At 41.3% G+C, this 26,789-nt stretch overlaps 1 protein-coding gene across 2 annotated transcripts in view; it reads right to left on the bottom strand.

Annotated features, from left to right (window-relative positions):
* Positions 1-612: 612 nt before the first annotated feature.
* Positions 613-26,789, bottom strand: part of TFRC (transferrin receptor) — a 50,115-nt gene continuing 23,938 nt past the window's right edge. For both annotated transcript variants that reach the window (XM_033958051.1, XM_033958052.1), the window contains exons 8-19: positions 24,405-24,515; positions 21,810-21,949; positions 20,628-20,797; positions 17,343-17,462; positions 16,081-16,166; positions 15,927-15,990; positions 14,272-14,339; positions 10,253-10,326; positions 8,918-9,002; positions 8,084-8,308; positions 6,626-6,766; positions 613-4,508 (exon numbers count right to left, since the gene is read on the bottom strand). In XM_033958051.1, the coding sequence (XP_033813942.1) occupies positions 4,272-4,508; positions 6,626-6,766; positions 8,084-8,308; positions 8,918-9,002; positions 10,253-10,326; positions 14,272-14,339; positions 15,927-15,990; positions 16,081-16,166; positions 17,343-17,462; positions 20,628-20,797; positions 21,810-21,949; positions 24,405-24,515 (1,521 nt within the window). In that variant the 3' untranslated portion in view covers positions 613-4,271. The remainder of the gene's footprint in view (positions 4,509-6,625; positions 6,767-8,083; positions 8,309-8,917; positions 9,003-10,252; positions 10,327-14,271; positions 14,340-15,926; positions 15,991-16,080; positions 16,167-17,342; positions 17,463-20,627; positions 20,798-21,809; positions 21,950-24,404; positions 24,516-26,789) is intronic.

The following is a 26,789-nucleotide window of genomic DNA, read 5'->3' as shown; positions in this document are numbered from 1 at the left end:
CATAGACTAGCTAAGCTCTGGACCGCATTGCCAGAAGTTGTAGCAGGTTTGTAGCTGATTGCGTAGCTGGTTTTAAGAAAGGTTTGAACAAGTTCCTGGAGGAAAAGTCCCATAGTCTGTTATTGGAAAACACATGGTGGAAACCACTGCTTGCCCTGGATCAGTCAAATGGAATGTTACCACTCTTTGGGGTTTCCGCATGGAATGTTCCACTCTTTAGAGTTCCGGAATCTTGCTAATTCTGATAATGGAATGCTGCTACTACTTGGCTTTTAGCCACCGTGCGGACAGGCTGCTGGACTAGATGGCCAATAAGGCTATTCTTATGTTCTTATTTATGCCCATGGAACTATAGCACCCTTCCATCCTTTGATATTGCCACATTAACAACAGATTTCAAACACATTAATGGTTGCTGTTTCATTAACTCTTGCCAATTTAACAGTATTTGTCCATTCAAGCCCCTCCCTCCTATAGTTGGAAAGAATTCCATCATCCATGCTCTACAGGGTTCTTCCACTTGTTCAAACTGGCTTATGTATAGCCAAGTTAGATGAGATGCTGGTTTAGAAAGCCATTCAGGATGTTAGGAAGAGACATTTCAGTAACCGACACTACTTAACATACAGGATTTATTGGAGTGCACTGCAGATACAAGAAGGTTCTAGGTTAATATGACAATTTCAGTACAGGTATGCAACATAGCTTTAAATGAAGCAGCTAAGCTACTGCACAGGCTCACGTGTATATTTCAAGATTGAAAAGCAAACAAAACTGCTTCACTGAACATCTGCCTGCTTCCTGCTGTGAAGTACAAAATGGAAAAAAAAGGACAGTGTAGCTTTGAATTACATTCACACGTCTACTAGCAAAGTTCTCCATGCAAGTTGAAAGGCAACGCTGTGCCATACTGTAAATACCTAAAGGTCAAATTCACATACAAGGGCTGTAGATGTTTTTAGTGAAAGAATTTAACATTGGCTTGGACGGTAATATGAAACAGACATAAGCAAAATTAAACCTAGAAAGCATGCACACAAACCTCAGACAGTAAAAAGAAGGATCACGGCATACCCTGGCTCTGCAGCCCTCCCACGAATTATGCTCAAAACTTGATCAGAGAATCCAGCTTGACTTGTAAGTTAATTCTTTAAGGCAAAGTCCAAAGCCAGCTCAAACACACCTTGTGCCGTTTGTTTTTTAAGTGGAAAAGACTGCATCTGAATCCCTGCTTTGTACCATCATCCAGTCTGACACTATTTTATGACCAGGGATGTGGACTTACTACTGTTTGGCCACACGTTTTAATCATCTGCACCCAGCTCCAAAATTGTCATACAGAACTAAATGCCATAATGTTCTACAGCAAAACTTGGAGAAGGGCTTGTATTTAAGAAAAAACCCCTAAATACTTGTACACAGATAAGTGCTAAAGGATGCCACAGGACCCTCCTACTATGGAATCAAGGATTGAACTAATACACAGACCTGCAGAAAGAAGCATTACTCACACCAAGCAGCGAGCTCCGATTAGTAGAAATCAAATTAACAAAGCAACACAGATCACCTGCAACTTTCTGCAGAAAATGAAACACATTCAGAATAGTGTGAAACAGACCAAGTGCTAAACCCTACTGACAAAGCAGAGTAACATAAAACTATCCCGAAAAAGAAGAGCTACATCTATAAGTGCTATTGAACAGCTCAAAAAAACCCAGACAAAAGGTGCCCAGTAGAACAGAACAGATTTAGAGAGTGCATTGCAAATCCATGTTAGATACTAACTATTTGTATGCTTTGAAGTACCTTAGCATGACAATAAAATTATGGGGAACACTGTCCCCGATAATTACGAACACCCTCAGTGTGAGATATGGAGGTCACTGCCTCCGATATGAACACCTTGGTAGACAAAAACTACCTAGTTTTTTATTTCATTATGGAAGACACTGCTTCCGATAATAAGTCAGGTCTCATGATACTTAACGCAACTGAAGTTCTGCATTCAATCTTGCTTAGCATTTAAAAGTCCATCTTTAGCTGGAGCTGAAAGACAGTTTGACTTCTGGATTCTAGGCAGATAGAGGTAACTCCTCCTACCCCAATGTGTTCCCTTGAGGATCTGGGCCCAATACAAAAATGCCAAAAGCAAAAAAAGGCATAATTCAGATTTAACAGATTCATTTTGGTTTGCAATCTAGTAATTATCTCCAGCAAAATTCTAGAGCCATTAGCAGCAAAACTTAATAGCTAGCAGAAGGCTGCCAAATAGATATAGGCGGATTTACCAAAAGGTGACAAAAAAAAAAAAAAGAAGTTTCAGGAAAGCAAGGACTAGCAGCAACACCCGACCCAGCAGCTCAGTATGCTTTTGAAGACATCCGAGAAGCTCTTGCAATTGCCCGAGCCTGTTCATATGTATGCAGGGCTGAACTGGTCCTGCTCGTGGCTGTTGCCAAGATTTAAACAAAACAAAAAAAACCCACCACAGGTGGATGTTTTCACTACTTGCCATATACATCATTTTTTAGTGTATGGGCCAAAAGAACTACTCTTGAGCTTTTAGTTTTAAAAGTCAGAACCATGGCTGGGTTGTGGTACGAGAATCTCTTATTTACAGGATCTGGGGATTTTTCTCCTAATTCAAAATTTACTTAGGGTCATTACGATGTGTCCTTGGTTGGGAGCCCAGGCATTGTGGACCCTAAAGTCAGCCAAACAGGTGTCACCATTCCAAATTAGCTGCCGCCGCTGTCCCCTCCCGTCTGTAAACATTTGGGCAGCATCCCTAATACCTGCTAACTTCAAGAAAAGAATCTAAAACTAGAACTGAACCTTGGTTGTCCATACGGCAGTTGATGGTACTGGTCGGCCTCTTGCTATCTATTTGTAAAGGATTAGACCATGGACTTTTTAAAATATAAAAACGGCCTGGTCTACCAGTCTAGATGTACAAAGGTACAGCAATTCAATAAGCTCAACACCCAGCTCTACCTGGTTAAGTTTGTTTATAAATTGTAAATGTGTATCTTCAAATTAGGTTTTCCCAAGGAGTTAATAGGGCTCTTGCTTCATTTTATAAGTTAAATTCTTCCAGTTTCAATTCATTCCTCAGTTTACCAGGCTCACAAGCACTGGTATAAAATATAAGGCAAACCACGATTAAAGCTCATTTTTGAATTCTAACTGGTTACTGAATGCAGAAACTCCAGTATCATGTTACTTAATAGCAGATGCTGCTTTTCACTGAAATCCGACAGTATAACCGTCAATTATGGAAGGCACTGCTTCCGATAATTACCCATATAAAAAAATAACACAATTTATAGTGAACTCTGTCACTGATAAATAAATTAACAAAAATCTCAGTAACACTAGAGATTGTCTTCCAAAAGGTTGTATACATTCTTTTGGCCTAAAGAAAAATCTCTCTCTTCAGCAAAGTCTAAAATGTTAACTTGCTGGAGTCTTCAAGTTTTGGGGTTATGATCTGCAATTTCACAAATCAAGAGATGACTCCCAGCACCAAAGCGTTACAGCAGTACAAAGTCAGTTACATTCCCAAAAGTCTTGGGCAGAAATACCAGGGATTCTCTTAAGCACAGAGCCATAGATGGAGAGAACCCCCCAAAATCCACATAACCCGGGAGAGTTAGATAACTGCACCAAAATCATGTTTAGAAAAAAAACAAAACAAAACAAAAAAAAAAAACTAAACTACTTATCAAGCTACAGCTTAGGAACCCCCCCCCCCCAAAAAAAAACAAAAAAAAAAACAAAAACACTTTAAAACACCAAGTCAAAGCTGAAAACCCCCTGAAAGGTATTAAATGAATTTTCAGAACATGACGGCTCTCCTACAAAAAATAAAAGGAGGCTTAACAAAACTTTAAAGGCATCTCTCCTCTACCAGAACCAAACTGAGCTTAAAAAAGGCTTCCTACAGACCTCCCTCGTTCTATGAGCAAGGCTAGAAACCTTTAACCTATGGTATAAAAGCTGTATCAAAACATTAAGTAATAATTTTGCTCAACAAGACTTTGTACATGAAACCACCAATCAAAGGGTTGTAGAATGTGGGGGTTGCGTCTACCCCCCTCCCAAGTACTCAGTCTTAATGCTGGAACTAGTTAGGTCTATGCAAAAAAATATCAAGAGCCAATTGTAAAACTGATTTTGGGCCAACTGTATGAAATATTCTGAACTTGAAATTTTGATTCAGGAAATGCATATTCCTATATTAGACCGTAATGTGGTAGTAATTTAGCTGTCTAGAACTCGTTGTCAATGTCCCATATGTTGCCAGTCAGGGTGTTAGCAGCTCCCTGAATAGTCCAAGTGGCTAGGGCAAGTTGATTTTTAAAGAGGCCTTCATCAAACAGGTCTGTTTTGAAGAGCTTCAGGTGATCCAGCATTGCAGTCAGGGTGTGGTTCCCTAGGCCGTAGATAATATGACGGAATGGAGTATCTTTTGGAGAGACATATGGGGATAGGAGCAGGTGTTCTACCTGAAAGACAAAGTTAATGATATTTGTGACACTTAAGAAAACCAAAACAAAAATCCCAGGTTTATTTTACATATTTTGCATTTGGTTCACATCTTTTCAGTAGTCATTCAAAGGAAGTTCTCCTGCAGGCAATGGAAGTTAAGCAGTTTATTCAAGAACTCAAAGTGGCAGTGAGATCGGAACCCTGGTTTCTCTTGCGAGACTGCTGCTCTAACCACGAGGAATTTGAGAACACAAATGTTTGCAAAAAAAATCCATTCAGATGCACCAGTGCTAACAGTTTTATGTTGAGAAAGAGAAATTAGGTTCTTACCTGCTAATTTTCTCTTTTAGACTCTCCAGACCGGTACAGTTCACTGATGGGTAATAGCTCACCATGACCAGCAGGTGGGGACAAAAAACAACTTAGGCTATAATACCAATAGCTGTACTTCCCTCTAGTCCAGGGGTGTCAAAGTCCCTCCTCGAGGGCTGCAATCCAGTCAGGTTTTTAGGATTTCCCCAATGAATATGCATGAGATCTATTTACAAGCACTGCTTTCATTGTATGCTAATAGATCTCATCCATATTCATTAGGGAAATCCTGAAAACCCGACTGGATTGCAACCCTCGAGGAGGGACTTTGACACCCTGCTCTAGTCTAACCAGTCTGCTGAATATCCAAGCAGAACTAAGAAGTTTGTCTCAGTCTCTACCTGCTGGTTCATGGTGAGCTATTACCCAATGAACTGTGTCAGTCTGGAGAGATGCTGAAGAATCTCTTAAAAATCCAGATGATCGCCACCTGAAAGAAATTGCACCAGAAATGGCCTGTGGGCGCTCTCCTGAAAGTTAACTCGAGGAAAGGAGTTTGAGGGGCACCAAATCCCTGGCCCCAAGAACTCTTAAAGCAGGGATCTCAAAATCCCTCCTTGAGGGCCACAATCCAGTCAGGTTTTCCCCCAATGAATATGCATTGAAAGCAGTGCATGCACATAAATCTCATGCATATTCATTGGGGAAATCCTGAAAACCCGACTGGATTGCAGCCCTCAAGGGACTTTGAGACCCCTACATTAAAGTCAACTTTCAACCCCGCACCCTGATTTTCCCCATAGGGAATAATGGGTTGTACTCAAAATACTGCTGCTGCATGCCTGTGTCATCTTTGCTTCAGCCTGACTGACGTGGAGAGAACTTTGCCTCAATGCCCTGTGGAACAGTCCAGTCTTGGAAATCTTCAGACTGCCAGTCAGACCAGAACCAACTGAAGGCTCAACCCCCACAAATCCTTGTGGCATGACGGGAGAGGATAAAATGGAGCCAGTTCCCTGAAACCCAAAGGGATTCATACAGGCACCCCCACAGCCTACACTCAAGCCTCTAATAAAATCAGGTTGTGCACAGGCTCCTAGAGGAATGAACTTCAAGCCTCAGTAACACAAAGCAGGCTGACTCATCAGGTACACCTGAAGTTTGTCTTGCAGTCCACCCTTGTTCTGCATTCTCTCCCAGGCAGAGTAGCCCCAAGGTAGGGAGAATGAGAGGGTACTCTCTAAAGTTAAAAGGGGATAGATTTTGTACGAACGTAAGGAAGTTCTTCTTCACCCAGAGTGTGGTGGAAAACACCCTCCAGGGATTCAAGACAAAGTTAGACAAGTTCCTGCTGAACCAGAACATACTCAGGTAGGGCTAAGTCTCAGTTAGGGCGCTGGTCTTTGACCTAGGGGCCGCCGCGGGAGCAGACTGCTGGTATTAGGCTTATCTTCTGGTACCTCCCCTGCCTTTTTCAATCATCCCCCGCTACCTCTTTCAAAACCCCCTCGTTGGACGGCGCACAGCTCGAATCTCCAGGGGTGCAAGGCAGGCCAGATGCCGAAGAGATCGCGGCTGCCCTGCACTGCTGGAGATTCAAGCTGTGCAGCGAGGGGGCTCTGAAAAAGGTACTGAGGGTGGGGGATGATTCAAAAATCAATACATAGGCTGCCCCCCCATACATGGGTTTGTTAAAATCCATGTATAGGCCACGGGCTATATAAGGGGAAATATGGTACAGTATCTGGCATTAAGCTCTTCAGGTTCATCTGTATATAGCTTTTAGAACCACCCTGCTATGAACAGGGCTGACCTTACTTACCCTCATGATACGGTCATTCATTTTTTGACACACGAGCCTGTTGCTCATGTCAGTATTCTGGAGGTCATTCTTTAATGCAGCTGTGGCTCTATTAAAGTCACCACGGGCAGAAAATATCCACTGAAAATCCAGCCCCATACCCTAGACAGAAGAGAGATGAAAGCAATTCTTAGAATGTATTTGGAAGGTGTCCGCAGCTCTGCTGCTTGCAGAAAGTTTTTGGTTTTCTTTTTTAAGCATTGATCATGTTGCACATAGCATAGATTGGAGGGTACTCAACTGGGAGGGTAGGCTTGCACTTGAGCCAGGTGTAGGTGTGCATAGGGGCGGTATGCATTTTCACACCCTAGGTAAACCTTCAGCCATACAACTCCACCTTCAAGGGGTGACTCAAGGACCCCTATCCCCCCACCCCCTTTGTCCAGCCCTTCCTTTTCATTATGTCGGCCACCTCAGGGAGTGGAGATAGGGCAAGGTGGTGGACACATGTCCCATCCTGTTCCCCATCAGCAACTTCACTCTGCTCTAGCCCATCAGCACTGGTGCCAGCATGTCTACAGAAGACTTGGTCAGCACAGGGCTTCAAGCATCCAAGCTTGCCATAATGGCTAGATATCAACTGCTGTGATGCTGCCCCAGTCTACACCCAGTGGTTGTGTTGGTCCTGTAAGTCTCAGAAGTTTGGTCAAGAACAGGCTGTAGACTAAGAAAATTCTGCCATTTTCTCTTCCTTCACCCAGGTCACTGAGAGCTTAAGAAATCAGAGGTGAAAGGCATCTAGCACAGCTGAAGTCTATATTGTGTAATGTAATGTAATTCATTTCTTATATACCGCTACATCCGTTAGGTTCTAAGCGGTTTACAGAAAATATACATTAAGATTAGAAATAAGAAAGGTACTTGAAAAATTCCCTTACTGTCCCGAAGGCTCACAATCTAACTAAAGTACCTGGAGGGTAATAGAGAAGTGAAAAGTAGAGTTAGAGGAAAAATAAAAAATAAAAATAAACATTTTAACAAGACAGCATTGATCTAAATACTTTGGAAGGTAGAAGAGAGGAGAGAAAGGAATAGAAGCATGTGTGCAGCATGGAGGCTTGAGCTTTTGTGGTACAGCTTTTTAAATTAAAAAAAAAAACCAAAAAACTAAAAAAAGTGTGTGTGGGGGGGGGGGGGGGGGAGACTGGCTACACCAGTCTCAGTACAAGCCAATCACTTCTGAGTTTTCAGATTCTTTTAGGCAGAATCAGATTTAGTAGAAATATAAAACGTAAAAGGTTTAATATCAAGTGCAGAAAGTAACAAAGACTGAAAAATTTAGATGGGACAGAATAAATTTAGTAAGTAAGCATCTTTCTCAACATTTTTCTTTTGAGGCATCACAAAATAAACTTGCACAAAAGATGAAACATTAGCCCAAGCTGACAAAAAAAGGCCTCATAACTATTAAATTCTTACAGTTACTGCTTGTTTGTGTTTAAGAAGCTCTCTGACGAAATTAAGTAGCTCTGTGTTGTAACTCTCATAGTCCAAAGGCAGCTCATGATCGTGCGTCAGTCGAATCGCCATCTGAGCAGCCACATTAGCGGCTGCAAAGCACATGCCGTTCAGATCTCTCACATACGACCTCAGGTTATCAAAAGTATCCCAGTCTGTGTTCAGGTAACCATAAGGATAACTGTCCTGAAAACAGAAAGGCTTCTTAATTGAAGTAGGCAGTACTCCTTTTATCCCAATATCATTTGATCTATTCTTCAAGGCACAGACTACAATGAAAGAGTAGAATGTTTAAACAAACACAAGTCACTAAAACCAGAGGTCTGTGGTAATTTACCAGCGCTTTTTGCTACAAAACAAAATTGCTGTGAAGAGCTATCACATCACCTTGTAAGATTACTTGTGGGTTTTCATATGCCACTTGGTATTTAACTACAATTCTGTTGCTTAAAAAAAAAAGTCTTATTGGGGCATATGTTACTTTATGAAGATAGCCTGTACTCACTGATGTGCACATGGGACATGGCCCTCATTACCAGCTGCGTATGAACAGATCAGGTTGTTTTAGTTGGTTTAGCTGGTCATTTCCATGTCATTGTATTACACCTGATTGAGATCGTCACTCTTGGACATACTACTGCTGGACGGCTACAAATTCATTTCAGGCAGTGGAAACTTTAGTTATTTTACAAGGTAATTAGAAATTAAGATATAGCTTGTCACCTAAGCTAAAACGGCATTTTCACCCCATTCCCCCTATCCCACAAGCCAGGTTCAATCAGAAGAAAATCTTACCTTTTGAAAGCTGAAAGACATAGCTGGAATCCCAGAATAGGCAACAAAAGGATAAGCTGCATTGTCCATGGAAAGTGGTGTGGTCCTGAGAGAGAGAGAGGTCAGAGGTTCATGTGAGTGCATGACCTTCAATATATGAATTCCACACTCCAAAAGGCCAATATGCAGAAAGAAAAGTGTGAATGATGTTTGAGAAGAAATTTGCTAAGCCCTGGTGACACAAAGGATGCCATAACACTCTTCATTGCATACAACTTAATCTGACTTATGGATATCTTGAAAATGCTACTAGCTCTGGAGTCCCAAGTTACAGGCTACCTGATGTCGAGTGCTCGATACAGAACAGTTTAGGAGGACAAGGTTAAGTGTAATGCATGTGATGTACTAACAACCAGAGCAGATTGTGTAAGTTTATCTACAGACATCTTCTCTGTTCCTGAGGCATTGGAGGGTTAAGTGATTTGTCTGTGGAGGTCACAAGGAGTTGTAAAGGGAATTAAACCTGGCTTCCCTTGTTTTAAGCCCACTGCACTATTAAAATACTCTTTTATTGCTTGAGGAATGGAAAATAACTGAAGCATCTGGGGAAGAACTGTGTTGTAAGGTGCCTTCAAAGCCCCTTCCAAACCCCCTCTAATATTTGAAGACTTTCAGCCTCCCCCACAGCAATCAAGTTCTTATATGGCCAATAGTGTTAGGAAATCATTCATATCTACTACTACTATTTCTAGAGCGCTACCAGACGTACACAGCACTGTACAGCCATTAACAATAAACCACCTAAGACTTCAATCTTAGCTGCATTGCAATGTTTGAGAAAAGTCCTTCAAAATTTAACTGAAATAAAATGTGGGGTTTTTTAATTCTTTATTCATTTTTGATATCAAATACAAAGTGCAAACACATGAACATTCAAGTAACGTACCATATTGCACTCTATTCCAACAATAAAATATAAAAAACTGTTTTACCCCACCTCTTCCTCCTCCCACCTGGATATATATGATGTAGCCCCAGAACTAAGAGGACGCTAAGAATAGAGCTCTTCCACGAACCCTTGAAAAAGCCCTTGTGGGCATGCTAGATACTGCATTAAAGGATAAGTAAAAATGAAATGTGCTATTTTCAGTCTATTTATTTATACATTTTGTAAAAAAGACAATAGTTAAAACAGCAGTAAGCATACCAGCTACATTCAACCAGAAGGCCAGGATTTGAGCTCAAACAGAACATACGTTAAGAGCTCTTGTGCCATTCTGTAATTGATCCCCAACAAGTGAGGTTTATATTCATTGATGTAGTTTTCTGCCTCTTGTAATAATCAATCCAACTTACTGACTCTTTGTCCAGTCCACATTTCTGGGTATGCTCTCATAAAGCGTCTGTCCAGCATTCTGTGGGTTCTTCACCTGAAGAACGATAATCAAAGCAAAGCAGTCTTGAGTGTTCTCTGGTGGGACAGGTGACATTACTTTAGATGAAGCATTTAAAATAGAATTCAGTCATTTACAAGGCTTATGAGAAAACCATATTAGTAAACTAAACTAAAACTTAACCTTATATACCGGGTCTTCAACCAAAGGAAGCTCAACGCGGTTAACAATAAATTTAAAAAATAAAGTAAACTGAAATACAAGAGTTTTCAAAATGTTTAGCGAATAAAAGTTTAGATGTTTACGGAAAAGTTGAAAGGAACTGCGACACCTCAAAATTAGGGGAAGTTCATTCCATAATTGGGGAAATTTAAACGCCAGAGAGCTAAAACTCTTAACTCCTTGAATTCCTTTCCTAGAAGGAAGAGAAAATTTAAAAATCGATGAATGCCTCTCGCATATGAAAACCTATAAACATTCCATAGCAGAGGAACAAGAAGAGCAAAGATACCATGTAAGATCTTAAAAACAATACATAAACACAAACTGAATTCTAAAATAAACCGGGAGCCAATGGAGAGAAAAGCAAAGGAGTCACATGGTCGAATTTACTCTTGTCATAGATCAACTTTGTATTCTGAATCAACTGTATTCTTTGAAGGCAGTTCTTAGTGATGCCAAGATAAATGGCGTTGCAATAATCTAACCGGGATAATATAATAGATTGGACCAAAACAGAAAAATGACGTTGATGGAAAAGAGATTTGACCTTCCTCAACATTTGTAAGCTAAAAAAAAAACATTTAACCAGAGAATTTGATCCTTAAGAGAAGAAACAAAAAGTATTCCCAAAATCTTAGAAGAGAACTCAATTTGTAGAGAGGCTCCAGAATCCAAAAGTACAGTGGAAGGAAGATGATCCAATTTTGGGCCTAACCACAGAAGTTTAGTTTTAGCTGCATTTAGCTTCATCTGAACAGACATAGCCCAAGTTTGAAGTTTAGCGATAGTGATTTATTTTACACTTGTTGTAACATATGAAAATGAATAAAGAATTATAAAAAAAAAAAAAATTAAATTGGTAATCAATCTCAATCAGTATAAAAATGTCATCCGCATCAAGTAAAAAGCGTTTCCCTACACTGACAGCTTATAAATATTCAAAGTTGTCATATAAAGATTTAACAAAATTGGGGAAAGCGGAGCCCTGGGGAACACCGCAAGGAGGTTGCCAGGAATTAGAAATATTATCATCAATATTAACTGAATAAGATTGGGACAATAAAAATTTAGAAAACCAAACAAGAACAACCTGATTAAGACCGATATCTGAAAGTAATTGGAGCAAAATGTCATGATGTACTACATCAAATGCCGCAGACAAATCAAACTGAAGCAAAATTGAACATTTATTTTGAAGTTGTAGTTGTTGGATTTTAGAAAGAAGAGAGATCAATAAAGTTTCGGTACTAAAATTAGAACGAAACCCATATTGAAAAAGGTTGAAGTAATGAAAATTTCTCCAGATAATTGGTAAGCTGACCCGCTACAACTGATTCTAACACTTTGTCAACAATGGTATATTAGCAATTGGTCGATAATGTGAGGGGATAATGGGGTCTAGATCTGATTTTTTCAGAAGGGGAAGGAGAGTTATTTGCCCCCATAGATTGCATAAAGTATCCATGTTCCAGTGAATAATTTATTAAAATGGTCAACCAAGTTATGACCTGAGAAGGAATATTGGGGGAGGGGGGGAAAAAAATGGAAAAGGGTCCAATGAAAATTTACACTCAACTTTTCACATAATTTGGATACTTGGTATTCAGAAACTGGGTCAAAAAAACACCAGTAACAATCAACTGGTATCTCCAGTGTCTATTTTATACACAAATTACTGTTAGAAAGAAAACTCCTCCCAACATCAAAACACAGGGAATAAAAGGGTAGTTGTGCACTTAACACTAGAGAGCAAAGGGGGGGGGGGGAAGTCATTCTTTCAATTACCCAAGCACAGAATATGCTGGTGATAGCATCAGCAGATCAGGTAAGATGAATATGCACTGGTGGCATTCAATTCCTGTAAAGCTGCCATGCACATGGAAGTGTCAACTATATGAGTGGAAATAAACTATTCCTAAGAGTTATACATAACTAGAACTTGTCTCCCGCACTGAATTTGGCATAAGGATAGATGGCAGCAATGGCATACCCGGGCCTACAGGGCAGACTGCAGTGAGAGGAAAAGACTAGACAGCCAATTGTGTTGGGGGAAGCTAGCTTTACTGTAAAAATTCTCCATGAAGTTAAAATTATGCATATGTGAATTATCTATTGCATTCTAAAATTACTCAATGCGTGTCATCTTAACAAGCCTTCAGTATTTCAGTGCACCTAAAGGAGGTTTGGCCATGTGTCAACATGTTTATGGAGGACAGGTGCACATGCATGCTCCCTTAACACTCAGAAGCAGCAGGAGGGGGGGGGGAAGGGCTGCGAGGAATCAATCTTCTGTTGCATTAACACTAGAGGACACAGTAATTGTGCAAAATTCCCTGCCAATATCCTACAGCAAATCTGGGTATAACAGACTTAGAATCTTATGAAATGTGTATTATGACATGCACTAGTCTTTAAGCCAGTTAGATTAACGGGTGCTAGAACATATGTGTGTGTCTGTCTTTTTTTCTCTCTCTCTCCTTAGCCGCTTTCTTTCTTTCTGCCTTTCTTTCTTTCTGCCTTTCTTTTTCCTTGCCTGCTCCCCCTGTCCATTTTTCCTTCCTTTTACCTCCACTGTGTCCACCACCACCCCTTCACTGCTCTCCTTATGCAGCAGCAGCCCTTCTCCCTTTGTTTTACCTCCCCCTGTCCAGCAGCACCTCTTTCCTTCTCCCCCTGTCCAACATTAGTCCTCCGTTCTTTTTTCTTCACCTCCCCTGTCCATCAGCATCTCTTTCCTTCTCCCCCTGTCCAGCAGTAGGCATCCCTTCCTTTTTTATCCTCCCTCCTCCTTCTTATCCCTATGATACACTTACCTTGCTCTGCCCCTGATCAGAGGTTCCCGACAGCTGCCCAGTTGCACCCATTGGAAAAGTTCCCACTGCCGCATCCCGCACCCCTCCTGACGCGGCTCCCGCTGTCCTTTCTGTCTGTCTCTGTCCCTGGCCCCCTTTGCCTGTCTGTCTTTCTGTGTATCTCCCTGACCCTGTGTCTTTCTTCTTTCCTTTCTGTCTCCCTTCCTCCCTCTGTCTGTCTGTCCAAAGCAGCATTCCATCCCCCTCCATTTCCCTCCCCCCACACCAGTTCCCTGAGCACCTGCCCCTGTGTATTTCTTATTTTCTTTGTGTTTCCCTTCCTCTCTCTGTCTGTCTGTCCAAAGCAGCATTCCCTTCCCCTCCATTTCCCTCCCCCCCCCCCACCAGTTCCCTGTGCAGCAGCATTAGCGTTTCCTCTACCCGCCCCTGTCCCTTCCCCTTCCCGCGGGCCGGACTACAAAGGTGGTGATTCCAGCAGCGCTTTTATCAGTCTCCACACGCTGCTTCGGGCCCTTCTGCCCTGATTTACTCTGGCACGTCCCTGATGACATCATCAGAGACGCGGCAGAGCAAATCAGGGCAGTAGAAGGGCCCGAAGCAGCGTGTGGAGACTGATAAAAGCGCTGCTTGAATCGCCATTCGGACCCGCGGGAAGAGAAGGGGGTGGGCGGCAAAGGAGAAACGGAGATCGGCGGCGGCGACAGGAGAAACGGAGAACGTCGTCTGGCTGCGGTCCGGCTTGTGGAGGCGATCTGGTTGTGACGTATTCGCGCGCATGCGCACTCCTTCGGCCACAGACCTACAGCGCACGGAACACGAAAATAGGACTGCGCATGCGCGAGTTAGCCTTTTATTATATAGGATTGTCTCACTGGTCTGCTTTTAAACAGGTGAGCTGCTCATCTTCTTAGATCTCACAATTTCATACTTTGATTGGAGAACTCACCTCTTTCAGAGTTGCCTCAATCAGCTTGTACAGCATTGGGCTAGCCGACACCTGGAATGAACCAGTACCTGTTGAGAGAGAAAAAAAAAAGAAAAGAAGGTCACGGCACCTTTTTTTGCAAATGTAAAACAGGGGTGGAGATGGGTAACAGTTATGCTTGAGAAACACTAAACAAGTGAACATGTTAAAATAAGTCATTCTATTGCTGTTGAGAATGTTAATGTTTCTGCTGAAATTAAAAAAAAAGGGAAGGGGGATTAACATATTCAAAAGAAATTATATAAATTTAGATTTACTGCATAATATTATAAATTTTGTATAAAATTAATTTTCTAAAAAATGTTAAACTTGATAATAATAAGTGTGTTTTATCAAGTGTATATGTTTAAGTTTCTAATAAGTATATTTGAAACACTTGTTGTAACAAAAGAAAATGAATAAAGATTATAAAACAAAAACAAAAAAAAAAAAAAAAACACACAACCCAGTTGAAATCATGTGTGTAATCTGAATGGAATCCTGGATTTACCCCTGTAATGGTGTCGACAGCAAGAAGGGGAGGGCTGCCAAAGTAAGGATATGCACAATAAGGTTTTGTTTTACTCTTGGGGGAAATGTGTACAGAATTCTCCACAGAAAAAATTAGGACATTGCTCAAAATATTCTTTATACTGACAAAGCATGCAGAATTGGATTAGCCACGGATGGACCGTTGGTCTGACCCAGGACTGTTCTTGTTACTCATGGGGGGAATTTTGCATTCTGTTGAACAACAGGTCTGGAAATCTCTTAAGATTTTTACATTACTCTGTAAAAAGGGTCTACTCGGAGGGGAAAAAAAAACTAGAAAACTATTTAAGATTTAATACAAAAGGTATGTGGGTTGTTTTTTTTGTTTGCTTTTTTGGGGGGAGGCTAAAATTCCAAAAATGTTATTTCAGGAGATACAGAAAGCCTATGGTAGGCAAAAAGGCTCACCACAAGGGCACTCAACCTGAAACCCATCTGATTTACAGAGAAGCCATTAAAGTGTAGGGGCACTGGAGAATCAAATGTGGAGTTTCCCCCCACCCCATGCACTCCCAGCAAAGCTAAAGGACAAATAGCCTAGTGACTATAAAGCCCTTGGCCAAGAACCAGGGAAGCTAAACTTCAATCCCCACTTCTGCCGGTGACACTGACTTTGGGCAAATCAATATATCCCAATGCCTCAGGTACCCACTCAAGACTGTAAACTTCGTTGCAGGGATACATCGTATCTGGATATTTACTGAGCAAAAAGCAATTAGAAAATCTGAGTTTTAAAAAGAGGTTTAGAGAAGTTTCTGGATTAAGTCCATAGTCTGCTACTGAAACCGACCTGGGGAAGCCACTGCTTGCCCTGGGATAAGAAGCATGGAATCTTTTACTCTGGGATTCTGCCTGCTACTTCCAATCTGGATTGGCCACTGTTGATAGCAGGATATAGGGCTAGATGGACCACTGGTCTGACCCAGTATGGCTTTTATGTTCTTAAGCAAGCAAAAGTGGCAATATTTCCCTATAAATGCTTTAGGAAGAACATATATCCTGCAGGAGAAATGCTAACAAATGGCTGAATCAACTCAGAAGACTTAAGTGGAAGCGAGAAGGAATAACAGGATTTAGACCATTACCTAACACTGCAGCATCAAGATTAATGTAGGCAAAGGCTTTCATATGCAAAGTTGAAAGATAGCCCTAAATGAGAAAGGAAAAAAGACAAGTCAGTATACCTCTAGCCATTCTGTGGCACCCTGAATAAACATATTTAAAGACAAGTCGGTATACCTCTAGCCATTCTGTGGCACCAACTGCTCCAAATTCACCTGCAGTCCAGCTGACAAACACCATACTGCGCCTGGGCTTATAGCCATCTTAAAGGAAGAAGCGACATGTTTATGGCTCAGCCTATCAAAGCATCGTTTCTAGATTCCTTGACAGTTTTCCATATGACTGTCCTCTCTTCTTCCTAATTACAGCATACGGTGGAAGAGGAAAATAGAACTCAAGCTAAAACACTCACGGTTTTAACACAGCAAAGACAAAAGAAGTTTCAAGCTGTACATGGGTGCATGGCTTTGGCATATGGTGACATAAGTTCAAAGGCAAATGTATTAAGTGAAGAGCAGCAAACTTGATTTTGTACTGTGCCATTCTAATGCCTTGACTAGAAATGCAGGTTACGATATTGCAAGCTGCCGATAATTGAATATGTTCAGTATTGTTGTTATTTTAATGATGTAAATCAGGGATGTTAAAGTCCCTCCTTGAGGGCTGCAATCCAGTCTGGTTTTCAGGATTTCCCCATGAGATCTATTAGCATACAATGAAAGCAGTGCATGCAAATAATCTCATGCAAATTCATTGGGGAAATCCTGAAAATCCGACTGGACTGCGGCCCTTGAAGAAGGACTTTGACATCCCTGATGTAAATGGATGTTTTATCTGTAACTCCCTAGGTATCAGGCGGAAGATAAATAAAAAAAAAAAAAAAAAAAAAACCAAAAAAAAACCAAAATGCATACTAAACTTTTTATATCTTTCTTTAAGAAATGCCATCACTATCTTCCTCTTGTTATTCCCTACCCCTCTATCCTGCCTCTTTTTTTTTATATATATATTGTAATTAACACCCCTACCCCCTAGTACCTTTCATCTCTAATAAGTCCTAATTTGTCATAGTTTTACCCTTTTTTCTTTCATATTAATTAGATTTTAAAAATTTAACAAGTTTTTTTTTTATTCTTAACATTGTAAACCATCCAGATACATGTGATGGTCAGTATATCAAGCCTTAAATAAACTTGAAAGTTGAACACACAATGGAAGGCAAGTACCCCTCATCTCCAATGACTTAATTTGGTTTTAGCTACACCTTGAAATTTAGAATATATCACTTAAATACACAGCCTCAGAATAGTGTCTTATGATAAAAAAAAAGACCAAAAAAAAAAGACAAAATCCACCAACAAAACTTCCAAAATAAGGGAAGTGCAATATATAACCTCCCCACAACATATATTCTCCAGCCACATGCTGATGTGATTTACCTATTTTCACCATCTCTGACAAAACTTCAGCTAGCTTCAACAGTATGGAGCTTCCAACCCCTGATTTGGCAGCTCCATGACCCCAAGCATCTCGCTGGGCTCCAATTACTACATAATGTTCTGTAAACAAGAGAAAAAAAAAAAAATAGAGTCAATGTTAATCATGCCACTAGCAGAAACAAGACAGATATTCATGAATAGGCAACTCCAGTCAGATTTTCAGGATACCCACAAAGAATATGCATGAGAAACCTGCATGTGTTCTCTGTTGTATGCAAATCTGTCGTGTGCATATTTTGTGGATCTTGAAAACCTGGACCAGCCTGTGGCACTCAAGGAGTGGAGTTGCCTCGGTAGCGCATCTAAAATTTATTCTATTATTTTTTAGACCACAGAAGTCAGGGGTTTAATTTTTTCAAGTTCAAAATTAAGTTTGTGCTGATCAGTGGAATTATGAAAACAGTGGAAATAGATTAAATATACCCTGCTTTACAGTCTCAACTGACAACTCCTTTCCAACACAATACCTGGAAATCCTTTTGGCTACCACAGCCATGATCATTTAACTGTGCATAAAAGGATGGTGTAGTTTTTGCTTCTTGGAAGAACAACACAAACAAGTTTGCTACAGCGTTCAAGGTCTACAATGGACCAGAAGAGCATGGTGAAATTAGGTCTTACCTGCTAATTTGCCTTTTTAGTCCTTCCAGACCAGCACAGATAGATGCATTTATGCTCCTCTGCCAACGGGTGGAGACTGAAAACACTAAATTCTAATAGTACAAGTGGGCTGTGTAGTCCCCCATAGAATCAGTGACGAATTCAGGAACACTAAATATCCCAGCTGGAAGAACAGGAACTAAAAAAACCCCAAAATCACACACCACAACACCACACCTTTTAGTTTTGAATTATAAACAACTTTTGGAGAAGGATCAGAGCAGGCAACCAAACTATCCCCAGAGTTTGCCAGTACACCAGACGCCAGTGCTCCATAATAACTATTTACAATTCCTAGAAAAAGGCAAATAGAACAAAATCACCAGATCGCATCAAGAAAAACACGGTGGGTTCTGTGACAGTTTGGAGGTCCTAAAAGGTGGTTAGCAAGTAAGACTTAATTTAGTGACCCTCCTGACAGGTTACAGGGCCTTGAGGGGAGGGAGCCGTAGATAATTATGCAGCTTCTCTGCTCTTATATAAGCTGCAGCCAGTGCTGGAGTTTGATTTTAGCCAGCTGAGGTGGAGCGGCACTGCCCTCCCGTGCCAGACCAAAGCAGGGCCTTGAGGGGAGGGAGCCGTAGATAATTATGCAGCTTCTCTGGTCTTCTGGTTTCTTCTTCAGGAAACTGCAGAAACCAGGTGTCCTCTTGGTTTTGTTTTTTTTGTCAGACAGCTGTAGCGGCTACTCACTGCCCTCCCCCGTCGGACCGAAACAGGGCCCTGAGGGGAGGGAGCTGAAGACATATGTTGCCGCTTCGCTGGCCTTGATGTGCTACACTGCAATCGGTGGGAGTCCTTGCAATTCAGTCAGCCACTATGAAGAAAAAATATCCATCGGCAGTGGCATTTAGCCTCTGCCCATTGGAAATCCTGTTCTTTATAATACGGCGCTACCAGAGCTTTTCTATTTCTGTCAGCTGTGGCAGTTTGACACCCCCCCCCCCCCCCCGTCAGTGGCGGTTTGACACCCCCCCCCCCCCCCGTCAGTGGCAAAACAGAGCCCTGAGGGGAGGGAGCTGAAGAAATGTGCTTTTCCACCATCTTCTTCGTGTCGGCTTGAAGCAGCATCGAGGGTAAGATACAAGACCTAGCTGATGTCTTCGCGATCCTAACGACAGGGAAAAACTGACAGCTGAATTCTGTTTTGATCTTCTGGGGTTTCCCCTCTCTTCTCTCTCCCCCCCCCCCCCCCAATACTTGCATTTTGAACTAGCGGTTCTTTGACGTATTTTTTTTTTTTTTTTTGCAGAAGGAACTGACTGCTGCCACAAACCTGTTCCTGTTTTTATTATTATACTCTGTTACATATTATCCTTTAGTCTCTATACATATACATACATGATATACGATACAAACGGACAAACAAATTTCCCATCCCTCAGAGAAAAAATACAATATCAAAACAAATATCATCAAATCATAATATCAATACAGGAATTATCAAATCATAATTTCAATTAATAAAATGCAGAGAAGCACTGAATACTACATTCAAGGTAGAAATATTCTTAATACTACATCTTGAATCTGAAGAAACTACTGAAATATTAGCATAAGGCGGCATTGACAAAGCTGCATTTTTAACATTTTCTGAAAAGAAAGGGAAAGCTGCGACTGATAAGGAGCGAAGGAAGAAGGAAGGGGGCTCGAGGAATAGGGCAATCCTGCACATGCTCAAAAGCTTATTATAGCTGACACTATTGGCTCAGACAGACTTCAGCAATCAAGTGGGGCTGCAGATCCCCTGCCTGTCTCCAGAAAGTCAAAAGGGTAAAACATTTTAACACACTATTTGGGCCCTGATGCCTGAATTCAGGATAGCTAGACACTGGAAAACACCCTCTAGGAATATGTTGCTGGGGAAAAAACAAACAAACATGCTATAGCAATATCAGTAACTTCATCTTGAAAACACGGTGCAAGGTCTTTCAGGTCATGATCTTGGACAATTAGGCTGCATTCCCCACATATTGTTATAAGGCAGTACTGTATACCCTCTTAATGCTATGCCTTATATAAGCAAGGGGTACTTGGAATTAAAGTACTTAAGTTGAACTAAAACAAAAACACAACCAAAAACCCCCCAACATACTGGTAACTTTAATTTCCAAGTACACCTTGCTTATATAAAGGCATAGCATTAAGAGAGTACACAGGTACCGCCCACCATTCTCCAAGGAGAGCTCAGAATGGATTTACATGAATTTTTCCCCCATCTGTCCTGGTGGGTTCACAATCTAATATACCTGGGTCAATGGGGGTTTGAACCCACAACCTCAGGGTGCTGAGGCTGTAGCCCTTGACCACTGTGCCAGCTGGTGAGTGGATAGATGCTTCAGTAGGGGCACATATGCTGACAGGACCTGAACAGCATTTACTGTGAATGCATTCTGGGTCAGCAGACCACCCCCTCTCCTTGGCTTTTCACTAAAAACCTTAAAATCAGAGAAAGCTAAGCAGATGGATCCAGAGATTTCTTCACAGAGGCATCTGAAGATAAATCATTGTATTATACACACACGTTTCAATCCCAGCCTGATTTGTACATCTTGGCGTTCTTACCTGGTTCTACAAAGCCTTCGATAAAGCCAAATATGTTATGAATTTTTCTCTGCTCCATCTCACTTGTCACATTCAGTTTTACGTTATAGTCGTTTCTTAAGTTAGGCCCTAGCTTGCATTGGAATGAAAAGCCTTGCCAGCCTCTAGGGCATTCTGCTCCCTCCATCAGTCTGTAAAAGGCAGACTAAGATTAGACAGCGTCGCAGCAATCATTACTAGCAAGCCACAAAGTATCCTTTATAGCTCATTTCACGTTAATATTTCTAAAGCATAACGGTTACTGTGGATGGGCAGACTAGATGGGCCATTTGGCCTTTATCTGCCGTCATGTTTCTATATTTTAGGAGCACTCCCTTCACTCGATTACTGAACGATTCAGGAATTTTATGTTGAAGCTCATTGTTCCACTCAAACCTGTATCCAAAAGCTGGAAGTTTAGTGGAAACAGGGTCAAATGGATGGCTCACTTCAAAGCCTAATGGAAAGGGAATTGCTCTGTCCTGCTTCAGCTGCTTTGGTGGCTGATGGAACAAGATCAATACTTTGTACAGTCTGGGTACCTGTTTGGCTCTTTGCCAACACAAGCATCTCTAACCTGCTGCTTGCACTAGCCTTGGCTCTCCTAACGTCATTTCCTGTCATGGGACCAGAAAGTGACCTCAGAGGGAGAGCCGAGGCCAACAATACTGCTTGCACCGGAAGAATTAAAGAGGTACGGAGGAAGGAAAGAAGAGGGCAAGGGGACCCACTACCCTACGTGCCGCCTTCCCTCACTATATCATTGCTTAGATGATCAGGTTAAAAAAGAGGAAGGAGGACAGGCCCCAGACTCTGGGTATCCAAACATTCCTTCCCTGCCCATCTAGCTCTACTGTTCAGAGCTGCATAGTACGCTTTGCCTCCATCTACTACAGAAAAACACATTTGTAAGCTGTGCTGTATATAAGGCCTAGTATGTAGCACCAGCTCAAGTAATTGACCCGCCTCCACCTGCTGGTGAAGGGGCAAAACTTATTTGCCCTAAACTGGTTTGGTGATAAGGAAAGACATTAGAAAATTGGAAAATAAAAACCCGACCCAAAAACCACCAACCCTGCACATTTAAGTTAAGGATCCTTTCCACTTTTAAAAATGCTACAAAGTTGTTGTTTTTTAAAGTTATTTGTGGAACAAATTTCTTACTGTAGGAGTTTAATAGCAATTTCTGTAGAGATTGATTGAACAGGAATGCGAGGAAGACCAGAAGATTTGGCTGGTGGGAACTGAGTACGATTAAAAGATGGAAATCCAGGGGTATAAGGGTCCCCAGTTCCAAGGTGAGCCTGTAACAAAAGACAGCATTCAGAATACACATTACCTGTGCATTAGCAGAATTTGTTTGATTATCTCACCAAGCCTGAGCCATATTAAAAGCCACAGAAGCCAATTCCTCCATTCTAAAAGCTCACACCATCATGCAAACCTGCTGCCAGCAGTTGGCATTTAGTAATTCTAAAGTGGTCGATTATCAAAAGAAAAAATTCTTAGCATAGTATATGGGAGGAATAGCCCAAGCTCTTAAGACCTTTTATTCCATGCTTAAAAAAAATATTAAGATGAGTTTATAACAAGAATCCCTGACATAATCTAGTTAAATTAGAACAGCCCAAACATTACAATGGGAGAATGTAGCATCAGGGAAATAGGTCAGAATGCTAATGGAATGGTACTTGTATCACCGAGAATTACTCCCTTTTTTACAAATGCATAGTGTGGGTTTTAGCACTGGCAGCAGCGGTAACTGCTCCGACGCTCACAGGCAGTTGCCGCCTCTAAAACCCACGCTATGCGTTCGTAAAAGAGGGGGCTTAAAGAACATGCTAAGGAGTTTGAGCCAATGCTCTGAACAGCGCAACTGAAGCCGTTTTATTTGCTCCATAGATAGGGCCCCCCCCCCAACAAGAACAGCAGTAATCGACATAACCAGAAATAAAGGATCAAGATGCATAAAGCCAGTATTTTCTCTACATAAATTAAACAAAGCATGTTGATGTACATTTTTGAACCACAGAGGAAATGTGGGACAAAGCTAAGGTCCTTACTGATTTGGAAAACCCAGTTCTTTTCTGTATATTTAAAGGAAACTGGGATGCCTCCAACAGAAGGCACACAAGGGATTTCTTGGGAATCTGGGAGGCTGCTTGGGAATCTGAACGCCCTGCATGTTGTTCATACGTTTCCCCAGCACTCTGGCCTCCCATACGTCATTCAGTTCATTGTTGGAAGTTGTAGTGAAAGCATCGCATGTGATTTTCACCTTTGTGTAGTGTAGTGAGGAAAATACTGCACTATATTTGTTAATATTTTACCTTAAAATCCAGTGCATTTACTTTTAAAATTTGCTTTTGTGGGACCCAGGAAAGGATTAATCCAGTTTCTATTATTTTAAATGGTAACAATAGTCTTGGAACTCAAACAGGGTTCTGGAATGGATTAAGTTTGGATTCCAAGGTATAAATGATCTGGAAATTGAACGACAAATAAGGTGATTAAATTTGCAGTTGTAGATGACACTAAGCTGTTCAAACACATGCAGAGGGGAGAAAGTGCTGTTTGCTGGTTGTCTGCTGACGGAGAGTGGGGCTGTATTGCCTATACCTGTTCCCCCAGTCTACAGCAGTGTTTTTTTGAGTCCCCCGAGTGCCGCAAATCGGGCAGGCACGGAGAAGGGCACCTCTGAAATCGGGCCCTAATTCATATGGCTTAAACACGCTGCCAGGCCCCTTGGAGCCAAAAGGAGCAAGGTTTGACTTTATGGTTTACATTGCGCTAGTTTAAGGTAAGTTTCTCCTGTTATATTAGTTCTTTATATGGGGGAAGCGCAACGGAAAGGTTAAAGCCTCCACCCCGGTGTCTTCAGGCCCAATGGACTGTCATCTTTTCAGCTGAATAAAGTTGCTCAGATAGCGGGGGCCTCATTGAGCTCTCCAGAGCTAACTCCTCCTCTTCCTCCTGATTTCCCTGTCAACCCGGGGTCAGGAGTAGGTCCTGGTGCTTCCTTGGAAGCTACAGAGGATCAGACTGGTTGTTTCCTATACTAAAATGTCTCAAATTTCAACATTTACAGATGATTTTGAAGCCTCTGATGTGTCCTTAAAGATTTATGGTTAATGTGAGGATGGAGAAGTTATTGAAATCTGTCATAACTCAGTCTCAAATGTTTTCTAAAGAGGTTGTTAAGTTAGAGAATGTTTATTCAAATATCAAGTTTTGGATGCACGTATGCTTAAGACAAACAGGTTTCTAACCGCCAAGGTTTCTCCACATCTGTCATAAGATTTTCATACTATTCATTGTAAGTTAGAAATGGAGAATTCAGCAAGGATTAGAAACCTACGTTTGATAAATTTTCCCGTTACCCATTTGATATCCCCCGAGATACTCTTTCGGAAGTATCTTGGGGGTAGCTAATCCTGATTCAATACCCGTCTCTGCTCTTTATTATATCCCAAGAAAACAAAAAATTTTGTTAGAACAGGGAGTAGATCAACCAACTACTATAGATATTGATGCGACATAATTTTTTGGAAGATTCTCAGGATGATTCAGAATAGATCGAGAGGTTTTCTAAAGAGTCCACATATCTTTGTGGGAACACTTTCATTTGCACTGTGCTTGGCTGAAGCAGCTGAAAATGGGTTCACTAATTTGTATGGATAAGCAAATCTAGGAACACAGAAGACTGCACTGTACTACTGTTTTTGGCAGATAAAAAAATAAACACACCAACCAACTTACATGTCCATATAGCACCTTCATATAAGTGTCTCTTTCAGATGCATCTTTGTAATCCGAAGGGTGTGGATAGATCAAAACACCAGCTGCATTCACACTATCAGCATTAGCAACCTAGGAAGACAAGCATATTCATACCCTCCAACTCAAATTCAAGAAATGTGCCAAACAGATGAAAGGGTAAACTGTTGGTCAGTCTAGCACCATCTGCTGGCAGTGAGATAACCCCTGTATGGTCAATAAGGCAAGTCTTTAAAGATGGAGGGGCATGTGACAGGATATCTAATTCAGAGTCTCAATGCTTTGGGAAAGACTCAAAAATCCAGTCGAGCAAATTTTCAAAGCTAAAGGACCTGCTAGACATCTTTTTTATCCTTTTCCAAAAAAATAGGATGTCTAGATGAAACTTATCCAAAACAAGCCATTTATATGTAGGAGAGGCTGGAATTCTTAAAGGAATGGCTACACAGACATGCCAGCAGAGCAGTGGGACACCTTAGAGCCAAGTAGCCCTTAGTCTAAAGCTCTACCCCAGACCCCATTACTAATTGTAATGCAATTTCTTCCATTCATTTTTCACACACAATATACATAGCTAATATAAATTGTCAAAATAGACATTTCAAAATCACTAAACTGAAAATAAAATATATTTCTTACTTTTACCTGGTGATTTTATTCTTCTAATCATGTTTTCCTAGTCTGGTCATACTTCTTTCTGTCTGTGCTCTGTTCCCAGGGCCTTCTTATCCATTGGCTGTTTCGCTCCTTCACTTTCTGCCTTAAATCCATCTTTAAGCCTCACGACACTGGCTATATTACTATTTATGATGTTTATGTCCAGTATAGAAATCAATAAACCTTCCAATATATATATCCTGGATCAAATAGTAGTTTTAGTTCAGTATATATGTTTTTTTAAGGACACCTCGGTCCCACCACTCCACCGCTGTAATGATTTGCTACTGCGGGAAGAATTATGTGGTGCCTCATCATTGGCTGTCCATTTTATTTAGGTTTATAGCATATTTCAAAAAGTGTTCAAACCTGGGAGTCAGACCCGACATGTTTCGCACTAAGAAAGTGCTGTCTCAAGGGTCTCCCTAAGAGATAAATTCAACCAATCAATGTCCCCCATTGATTTATGTGATTTATGCGATAGTTTGCCCGTGCGACCTGGTCTACATTGGCCGCACTAATAGGAAGATTAAGGTGAGATTGACAGAGCACAAGTCACACATAAGTAATGAGATAGCACAGGCTCCGTTGGTCGATCACTGACACAAACATAAGCATACTATTAGTGATTTAAGATGGCGTGTTATAAATGTTGTTACGGGGTTGGAGGGTGGGAAAGATCAAATAAAACTTAATGAAAATGAACGACGACACATTTTTATGCTTGATACTGTTGAGCCACGGGGATTAAATAGCAAAGTGGAATGGGGGACATTGATTGGTTGAATTTCGGGCTGATGTCATCACAAGGGGCAGGACTATGTTGCTATTGGACAGGATATTTAAACACTGCCGAGGGCCGCCGCCGCCATCTTTCACAGAACTAAATAGGAGTCGGATGACAGCGGCAGCCCCAGTGAGTTCTTTGAAATATTTATTTAGACTGAAACAAGCAAACAATATTTTAAGTTAGGCGGGGAGAGGCTAGGACAAGCACACATGTAATAGCTTTCTTCCTTTATCTCTTAGGGAGACCCTTGAGACAGCACTTTTAGTGCAAAACATGTCGGGTCTGACTCCCAGGTTTGGCTGAGATAAGTAATATTTATATTTTTACACAATTGAAGATATATATTATAAAAGTTTTCACTAATTGAAGAAATGGTTTGAACACTTTTTGAAATACGCTATAAATCGAAGTAGTGGGCATCCCTCCTGATCTTCAGTTGGAAGGGGAGGGTTTGGGGTGAGGGGACAGTCAGGGGTTTGGAAGGGCCTGAGGCATGAGTAAGTAGGCATCCCTCCTGCCAATCACAGTGTCGGGGGGGGGGGGGGGTGTTAATGGGGCAGATACTGTACGTGTGTAACGCATGCACATCTGTGCCATTTAAAAGAAAAAAGCTCCAATAGCTGAGTAACAGGAGGCTACTTTAGGGCTTCCCCCATCACTCAGCTGTTCAGGTTTCCTCAAACCAGCTCTATACATGGTCAATCGCTCTGTCACTCACGATAGATAAGATGGGATTCCAGAAAGTCTCTGTGCAAATCATTTGCATGGAAACTTGTCGGAACATCAGTTGCAAAAAATAAATAAATAAATATAGGCCAACAGCAACTCACACCATCTTAATCATGTTTTGTGCATCTAGCCCCCAGACCCTTTTCCTGGACAGCTCAAGTTAGTTAGTACTGGTAGAGGAGCCACAATGT

This window comes from Geotrypetes seraphini, chromosome 9 (assembly GCF_902459505.1).
Source record: "Geotrypetes seraphini chromosome 9, aGeoSer1.1, whole genome shotgun sequence".
NCBI lineage: Eukaryota > Metazoa > Chordata > Amphibia > Gymnophiona > Dermophiidae > Geotrypetes > Geotrypetes seraphini.
This window is presented reverse-complemented; position numbering and strand designations above follow the sequence as displayed.